Source organism: Sabethes cyaneus, chromosome 3, assembly GCF_943734655.1.
Source record: "Sabethes cyaneus chromosome 3, idSabCyanKW18_F2, whole genome shotgun sequence".
Lineage (NCBI taxonomy): Eukaryota > Metazoa > Arthropoda > Insecta > Diptera > Culicidae > Sabethes > Sabethes cyaneus.
Genome location: NC_071355.1, coordinates 115,533,976 through 115,543,951, shown reverse-complemented (window position 1 = coordinate 115,543,951; position 9,976 = coordinate 115,533,976). Strand labels below are relative to the sequence as shown.

The 9,976-nt window shown below is 36.5% G+C and overlaps 1 protein-coding gene across 1 annotated transcript in view; it reads left to right on the top strand.

Moving 5' to 3' along the window:
• The first annotated feature begins 1,327 nt into the window (after positions 1–1,327).
• The window catches only part of LOC128742693 (NADH dehydrogenase [ubiquinone] 1 alpha subcomplex subunit 7-like), a 28,919-nt gene continuing 20,270 nt past the window's right edge, over positions 1,328–9,976 (top strand). The window contains exons 1-3 of the mRNA XM_053839131.1: positions 1,328–1,471; positions 1,524–1,612; positions 1,667–1,759. Of these exons, the coding sequence (XP_053695106.1) occupies positions 1,406–1,471; positions 1,524–1,612; positions 1,667–1,759 (248 nt within the window). The 5' untranslated portion in view covers positions 1,328–1,405. The remainder of the gene's footprint in view (positions 1,472–1,523; positions 1,613–1,666; positions 1,760–9,976) is intronic.

The window sequence follows — 9,976 nt, the reverse complement described above, 5'->3', positions numbered from 1 at the left end:
ATAATAAGAAGAAGAGTAAGAAGCCAGTTAGCACGTCCTGTCCTAGGTCAAAACAGGTTTTTTAAGCATAACTTTTAAACTACTTGTTTGTTTTCAATAAAATTTACCCGGAAAATTTAGCGATAACGAGCTTTCATTCGATACCAAGATCGTTGAAATCGGTCATTTTCACTTTTTTACTTATAACTTTTAAACGAAATGTCGGACCTCGAAGCAATTCAATAGTGATATAAATATATGCAATAAATGAAAAATTAAATATTGTCAATTGCAAGAAAAGTTGTACCATGCAAAGTGCGATATCGCTAATAAAAGTGCTATTTTGCATTAAATCGTTTCGGTATCTTCGGCGCACTTATTGCTTGGAAGATAACGATAAAGTGCGCCGAAGATACCGAAACGATTTAATGCAAAATAGCACTTTTATGAGCGATATCGCACTTTGGATGGTACAATTTTCCTTGCAATTGACAACACTATTTGCTTTTCCTGTAACTGGCACTGCTAAATCAAATGTTAGCTCAGATGGGAGAGTTGTAATGATGGGAAATGCCGATCAAAATCTATAACGATTATTGATAAAGTTTTCTTATCGTTAATAAGTAATAAAGATAATATAACAGTATAAGCAAAAAATTTAACTCTCGAATGAATAAAATTAACTCAGAAATGAATGAGTTTCAACTCGAAAATGAGTAAAAACCGACTCACTTTGACAAAAAGTGGAACAGCCCATAAATATGAGTAATGGCAATTTCTCAATTCTGAGTAGTTTAGTCCGACCTCATAACTGAGTTAAATTTACTCGTAATTTGTGTAAGTACTACCCAGTTTTGAGTGAAATGGCACTCATTTTTGAGTAAATATTGTTCATTAATGAGCTTCTACGTTGAAGTCATAAAAGGAGCAAGAGTTACTCAAAATAGTGTGTAAAAAATACGCATGTTTTGAGCTGTTCCCAACCCATCGACATCTCTATATCGAACTGCAGTAAACGTCAGCGACAGCATGTCCGGGGCTCAAAATTTGACAGCGGGCCCAAATCAGACTGCTGGCAGTTGAGTGAAACGCAGTGCTGACATGCTATCTCATTTTCGCACACGCAAGATGTTGGCGGCGAAAACATGGTTGTCTGCCGATGGGGTGGCTGTTCCACTTTTCGTGAAAGTGGGTCAAATTTTTTAAGCGTGGAGAGTACCCAATTTAAGTTACTTAAACATAGCTGTTGGGTACTTTTGGTTTTCCGTGTAGTGTAGTCACTCATTTCTTATTTTCGAAAAACCATCGAACTGTCAAGTTTTAACCAAAAAGTTAAAAATTTCGCGAAATGGTTCACAGCCTTAGTGTGGTGAAGTGTGTATAATAAATAGGCCGTATATAAGAATTGTAAAAAAATTAACTAAAAATGTCAAAGTTAGCTCATCGGGATATATCCCCAATGCTGCAAAAGCTGAGAAATTTTTTGCTAGGAGTACATATGAAATTTAACCATTTGAGCGTTTGTCTTACTTACATAATTTTAGCGAGAACATACCAATGCTTTGCGATTCGAAGATGGGCTTGCAGCAAGAACTCAAGAAGCTCCAAATTTGCCGGAAGGACCGCATCATAGGTAACTAAACGTACATTTAAAATTTCGGATCTTTATTGAAGTTTGAAATTTTAGGATTTTCTCAAATTATTATGCCTTACGTGATGCACGTCGTGAGTTGGCACCTCCAACGAGAGTAACATACAGTAATCTGTTAATCGGTAAAAGGTTTGTAATTTGATTGCGATATTGGCTGCATGTTTGTAATCAAATTTTGCTTCATCAGCATGAGTCATTAAACGAATAATTCAGTATTTCTCGGGTAAATTGTCAAATAGATCTAAGTGACAATGAGAGATTCTCTTCGCGTCTCCTCTCTTCCGCTTTTTACGGCAATCCTAATGCATTTTAACACATCAGCTTGGCATAAAACGGTTGCCGGAGTTATTAGTCAGCTAAATGTTTTGAAAATTTCCTTTTCTCTGCATTTATGTAGCCGTGAAAGATGGAAGAGAGGAGACGCGAAGAGAATCTCTCATTGTCACTTATGCACAGAACAGAAGTGGAAGTTCGAACAATCGTTCGAGCAAAACCTGGCATCTACGGTCTGGTCTAAAACTCTACCAATAAGTAAGAACTTTGACGACTTCTTGTTTTGAGTGCACTTGTCATTCAAAATTTCGTCTAAACGAAATTCCTCAACTCGTCTAAATATTTCAGCTTTACTTCGCACATAGGAGTATTTGATGCAAAATGTTGGCCATAAGTCCAAAATGGAAAATGCATGATTTTATCTAAATATCGTTTCTATTATCACAATAGAGCACAAGTCACGGGAGTTGTGCTCTTGCCGGATTGATTGATATTTTGATTGACTGTTATTTTGGATAGCAGTTTTCAAGACGCATCCTATCGTTGGGTATATAAACCTGAAAATCTGAATGAAATATTATTTGTTTAACATAAGTGAGCATTTTCTTCGTAAAGAAGAATATTTTTCAATAATTTTATCCAGCTTTTTACGAGTCGTAATGGCGAACCGTATTATCTGTGTTAGTGTGTTCGTAATATTTGGACCAAAGTAAATTGATATATACCAGGTATATGACAATGCGAGCTGTCATATACACTTTGCACTAACACATCTACACTAGTTCTGAGATTTCGAGCATTTTGTATGGAAAATTAGTTAATTTTTTAAAAAAATCGTTGGATACGCAAGATTTGTCTATTTTTTTTCTCACAGTTTTTATGTTTATGCTTAGAACATTATGTCTAGTATGTATTTTCATGAATACAATGAAGTGCAACATTTCAAATTGCAAGCGGAAATTTTTTCGTCAAAACGGTATCAAGATGTCTCAAAGAAATGTCATTATATCGCTTTCCTACAAGTAGTAAAACAAAAAAGATTTTTTTTAAAATGCTCGGACATGATTGTTCAATAAGCAGCATGAGCAACATTGTTATCCGCCCGCGATATTTTTCGTTTGATTTCTGGTAAGCTTTTAAAGTGTTAATTATCTTCTAAGACCGTTTTGTAGCAATCTAAGATTACTTTTTATGGTTTTCTACGTAGTGTTGAGAAGGGTAAATTTATGATAAAAAGGTATCATCTTGGAACAGTGACTTCAACTTAAGATTTTCAAGCAGTAGCACAAGCATCTATTCGAATAAAACTATTTTTTAAAAGAAGACATCAAATGCAGATATTCAAGAGCATCATTCAAGCAAAATGTTGGATGGAACGTGTTTTAATTTAAGCAACCGTATACCGTATTGATCGTGAAGTATTAGAAACATTAATTCATTTTTCAATTGCACATCGAAATAGTTAGTCACCCATGTTCTCAAATTTTTTACGCATAATAAAGAAGGCTACAAGTGCAAATGACTTAAAAATATATTCCTTACATTTCATTGTAAATATTCAAATATTTCTCTGGAATAATATAGCTGCATTAATTAATTACAATTAATTTAGTTTTAATTTTCATGCAAGTTCCACCATATTTCAGAACTATTTCTTTTTCTTTCTACACACACTAATGCAACCCTCGATGGTCACATACCTGGTATATATCAATTTACTTTGTATTTGGACAGCGTTTTTGACATTTCGTAATTACATCGCACGTTTTCTTTCCGCACGTTCACGTTAAAACTAAAGGAACGTGCGGAAAGAAAACGTGCGATGTATTTAGAAAATGTCAAAAATGCTATCTAAATATTACGAACGCCGTCCGCCATTATAGCATGTAAAAAGCTGGATATGCATTTATGTATCCAGCTTCTTCGAGCCATAATGGCGACTGTCATTCGACTCAGTTCGACAAGAACAAAATATATTTGTCATTATGTTTACGTATATATGTATACACGCATGTACATATGCATTTACAGGCATAGGCGTCACACACACAAACCAATTTTATGTCACATACAAAAACCAGTTAGCACCGCCTAGTTAGCTTCGAGGTACGATGCTGGTCTAACAAGCCATCTCGGCTTGGCGGGGATTGCTAGTTAGAGTCAGTAGGATCGTTGCACTGGCCCCGTAATTTTCCTGTATTCTAACAGCCGGCTGCGAAGTCTGTCGATAAAAGAGGGTAATGTCTAGAGACGGTATAAATCCATGGCTTTGGCTTTTTACACAAACCAATTTAGATTCAATGGATTCGACCGCAATAAATTTTATGAAAAGCTCTGAGGTAACAAGTTTATATATTTTTGGATAGAACTAAGTGTAAATTGGATTATCTGAACAACCTTAAGCGAAACTGAAATAAACAGCAGCTTTCACATGCTTTTGTGTGCATTCGTATACGTTCGTGTGTTTTCGTGGATAAAAGTGACTCGTTATCGCCAGGTTCGCTAGTATCTGTAGAAAGTAGCATGTACGTGTTTGGATTTCCTCTTCCACTTCTGTTCTGTGATAACATATTAAAGTAAACTTATAGTTGTATGGTACCCCAACAAACATCGAAGCTGAATTAAAATGCTACTGATTTGGTCACAGCTGATTTAACTCTGAATACAGGTGGTAGACGCTGAATAAATTTAAGCAAAGGCCTCTGTATTCTATAAATGATTAAGCAGCCAACCAATGCGCTGTAAATCAGCTGCTTCACATAATAGTGTCACAAGCAGATTAGGCGCATCTTCAACCTCTCCACAACCCGTCAATATTCTCAATAATTGTTCTATACTAGCTAAATAAACGATTTGTCATCTTAATAAACAGCCCTCCCACGAAACATTTATGCGCTGATTAAATATTTTAGCAGCATTTTAGCATTGAATAAAAATTATGTAAAAAATTCTACAATACTTATTCAGCCGAAATTGGAGAACTTATACAGCCTATTTCGCTTAAGGCAGAAAAAACACTTGTTAAGCGATTATATCGCCCTTTATATAACCTCCGTGCGCCTTATTTCCAGTTTTGCGCAAATTGGTTATTTAAAAACGCGCAAAAGCGTCTGTTAAGCTCCATTGCAGCTTCGAAAGCAGCTATTAGCAAGTACGAAGCTTGATAAAATCACCAAATTTACATGTTTAAGAGCTGAAAAAAGGTTTTTATTTCTAATACTAAACCATAGTTCAGCCACAGGTAGAATAAATTCAGCTATAAAAGCGTTTGATCAGCCTGAAATTGTTACTTGAGTAGCTGCTTTCAAAGCTGCAATGGAGCTTAATTGAGGTGAAAAAAGGTTTTATCAAGCTGCATAAAGTACCCAGGTAACCAATAAGCATTTCCAATGCAATTTAAATGCAAGTCAATAAGCATTTAAGTTGCCTTAAATGCTACTTAAATGCTATTTTGGCAAAATATGCGGCTACTTTACTGCTAGCCCTCTTATAGTGCTGACAATGCTTATTTGCAGCTAGTTACCGACAAGAAGAATCTAAATAGAATTATCGATGCCAATTTAGAACAGTTATGCAGTCAAAAGGCTGATAAACAGCAACCTGCAGTATAAAACGCCAGGGATGCTAATAAACGATTGATTTACTGCTTATACTAATGCTTATTGGTTACCTGGGTAAGCACTCAAATGGTGTTTGACCAAGCGATGTTTAAGCTAGTTTAAGTTTTTCCAAACCAGCTTTTCTCCATAAACAAGCAGATAAACAAGCTTAGTAGCAGATTTTTCTGCTAAACAATCCGCTTCTAAACAGCCATAAACGTAGAACCATTTTACGGTTGCGTAAAGGTGTTAAAGTTGCTTTATAAACCAGTAGACGCTTTCATTAGGCTCACAGTTTTCAAACTACTTTAAAGCTGCTTCAGGGTGTTAAAGTGGCTTTACAAACTAATACCAAGCTTTCATTCGGTTTACAGCACATATACTGTCAGATCATAGAGTTTCGCAATTAGACTGGCAGCAAAAATATATGTCATTTATCGACATTATCAACTGTCTCAAGTGTAAAGATAGTTTCACTGTCTGTTCTGCAGATGCAGATGGGGCGGATCATACGGTGAGAGCTTATGAATCAGAAGATGGCGGTTCAATTCCCGAAAGATGACGACATGCAATTTTAATTAGCTTGCATATACGAATTCAAGTTATTCAAAAATTAAAACATAGCATACGACGCCATTGCAAAATAAATATGACGCGTCCTATTCTTTTTAAAATTTAAACATAGATTATTTTTTGGCTGCATAAAGGTTGATAACACGTTGATTAAGCGACTGAAAAAGCATTGCAAAACTATTTCTCGTTCTAAAAATAGAATTGACAGCATTGCGCAAATTATCGTAGGATCGTTGCACTAACCCCGTAATTATCCTGTACTCTAATAACCGGCTGCGAAGTCTGTCGATAAAGAAGGGTCAAATTCTCAAGACGAAGTTTATACCCATGGCTTTGCTTTGCTTTGTGCTGAATCATCCCGTTTTACGGTTCATTATAAATTAAATACCTTATGTACCCTTAAATCATCAATGGGCCACTAAATCCGGGTCCCACGACTGACACTGGAGTGGTTATTTGACACCATTGTACTTCCATCAATTTCATTTTATCAAAGCGATGTGATTCGATGTTCCGCATGAAGCTTGAGCCTAACAGAAGGCACAAAAAATTATCCGCCGAACCAGGTACCGGATATTCCCAGAACCGATGCTTATGTGACCATTTGCCTTCAAAATGTCTTTATTATACTTTCAATAGTCATACCATAAGACTAAGGTGATGTGGTTTGACGTTCCGCAAGATGAATCATCCTAAAATTCAAAATTGCCCCCAAGTACCGGGTAGTTCCATTAGTGTTATTTTGCCAAGCCGATGTGATTTGATGTGCTGCAAAATGAATTATCTCAAAATACAAAAATGTCCCCGGAGACAAGTGGTAGATGTTCCGCAGCCGACGCTGAAGCGGCCATTAGTCAACAAAATACTCCGAAATTTACCTTGGGTGTCAGTTTTGGGTCATAACTTTCAAGCGAGGCAAAGAAAATGAAGTTCGGATTGAAAATGGATGAAAAAGAGTAAGCTCAAAATTTGGGTTGTTTTTGATGATGCTTTCGTTTAGATGGACCGATAATACAAATTAATTGGGGAATCAAACGACATGCATTGTACAACGGGAGCAAATCATTTGAATTTATAAGAAGCAATAAATTGAAATAGCTTACAGAAGACAACTATACAAAAACTTTTTAAATTAGGAATATCGTAAAAAAAAGAATTCATAACTACATATTTCATCACTTTACCCACTGTCCAGGCAAATTAGACAAGACACAGGGGGATTAAAATACCCAACTTTTGTTGTTGTTTTGGTTTGACTGAGCGAACTGACAGATTCAGTTGGTTCGACTAGTTGAATTTCATAACGGAGACAACAGCTAATAATAGTAAAATTGTAATAAAAATACAGTGTTTAATTGCTTCCTGTTTAATACTTCCAACCAGCAAGTGGGAGCAAAACCAAAACTGATAAATGCTATACGGACCATATGTAGAATCTGACAGCCTCACCAGTCCCTAGTGGCGAGACTGGAGCATTTAGACGAGTTGGCAAGAATGCCAGAAAGAAAAGTGTTATGAATTTTCAAAATGTATCATCGAGACGAGAATCAAAATCAACATGCGGCTTGTGATCTTAAACAAATTTTATGTAAGAATTGTTGATGTGCGACTGTATTGGTGGTTTTTATGCATCGGGAAACACTTTGCAACGAAAAAAAAAACTCCAGATGCAAACAAATCGCGTATACGTATACGCGGCGATGTGTGCGTAATATTCTTGTCAGCAATCTCTATGCTAAACTTCCAACGATATGCGTAACTGGTGTAACGTATAAAACAGGAGTAAAATCAAAAGTCGCGTTGGTATAGATTTTGATTTTTATTATTGATCACCTGCGGCTAGCGGCAACTACATTAGCATGTTTGAGAGATGAAAAAACACCTAATTTTGATCACACGGTGGCAACTTTGACGTTTTCGAAAAAAATAGGTGAAGTCAACACATCTGGATCACTTTTATGCTAGTGTGCGGCTAGTGTGCTTGTAAAAGAATGATTAATACGATATTTCCGTAGCAGCAAACTTAACTTTTGTAGCGGCATCATCTGTTTCTCGCCCGAAAAGTGAAGTTTTATGTTAGACGAATGTAAATCATTGTTACCAATGCACTGTTTTTGAGATTCCTAGAAAATTCTTCACTTCTATATAACTAAATTGATACATGCATGATTGAGTTTTTGTTGGTTTGGTCGCGTGAGCATAAAGATTATTAACACCTTTTTGCCATTTCCGTACAAGAATTTCATAGAATAGTTCTGGCAACTTTGCTTTGGGTCAGCTAGTCTAAAGTTGGAAAACTGTGTAGTAAATTTTCCGTGTAAAAAGCCACTTTCCACCGCCAGGTTCGCTAGTATCTGTAAAAGGTTGGAGTTACGAGTTTTGATTTTAACTTCCACTTCTGTTCTGTGGTAATATTCTTGTCAGCAATCTCTATGCTAAACTTCCAACGATATGCGTAACTGGTGTAACGTATAAAACAGGAGTAAAATCAAAAGTCGCGTTGGTATAGATTTTGATTTTTATTATTGATCACCTGCGGCTAGCGGCAACTACATTAGCATGTTTGAGAGATGAAAAAACACCTAATTTTGATCACACGGTGGCAACTTTGACGTTTTCGAAAAAAAATAGGTGAAGTCAACACATCTGGATCACTTTTATGCTAGTGTGCGGCTAGTGTGCTTGTAAAAGAATGATTAATACGATATTTCCGTAGCAGCAAACTTAACTTTTGTAGCGGCATCATCTGTTTCTCGCCCGAAAAGTGAAGTTTTATGTTAGACGAATGTAAGTCATTGTTACCAATGCACTGTTTTTGAGATTCCTAGAAAATTCTTCACTTCTATATAACTAAATTGATACATGCATGATTGAGTTTTTGTTGGTTTGGTCGCGTGAGCATAAAGATTATTAACACCTTTTTGCCATTTCCGTACAAGAATTTCATAGAATAGTTCTGGCAACTTTGCTTTGGGTCAGCTAGTCTAAAGTTGGAAAACTGTGTAGTAAATTTTCCGTGTAAAAAGCCACTTTCCACCGCCAGGTTCGCTAGTATCTGTAAAAGGTTGGAGTTACGAGTTTTGATTTTAACTTCCACTTCTGTTCTGTGGTCACACACAATTGACGTTAAAGTGGACCGCTAAATTAAAAAAAAAGCAAAAAATCTTAATGCGTTTCCTCTTGCTCAGGAGCTTTGGCAATATAGCTCATATGCAACTTATCTCTCTCCAGCACTCAAAATAGACCGTTTTAGTCGAAACTGCCGAGCCAATTTCGTATTATACAAACCGAAGCTTTAGAATTCGCGAATGTTTGAGATGTTTTCAAAACGTTTGTTTTCGTCAAATCAAAACAACAAGTTCATAGGGTGCGTGTCTTGCGCGTGTGTGAAAATGAATAGAGTTACCAAATATTCAGATTAAAAATGAACTCGCCCAATCTGAACAAGCTGTTTTTCATATTAGCGGGGGTTGAGTGTAAATAAATATAAATAAATTTTATAAAATAAATATATAAAATATATATATAAATTTTTTTTAACGAGTAGGGAAATCTGCTATCAGACACCTGAAAAGACAACTCATGGAGTGGGGTTTGGTATCTCGACCCCCCTACTGGGGCGTGAGGATCCAGACCCACTAAAACCCTACTCGAGTCTCCAGCCTCAATCCCCCCTGGCACCACCTTATCGGTTTTACTTCACGGAGGGGGTATTGTGCTTAACGCACACTCTTAGATAACTATTGGACTATGGTAGTTAGGCTGTTTATTCGCCGTTGATCGGCTTTCCAGCGGTTTTGTAGCTCAAGTACGATCTGGGTAGCAGCCGCATTGACCGCTCCCCAGACGTCCGAGCTAGAACACATCCTTTGGACTAAGTTTTCCGGAGTAGTGTCCTGTC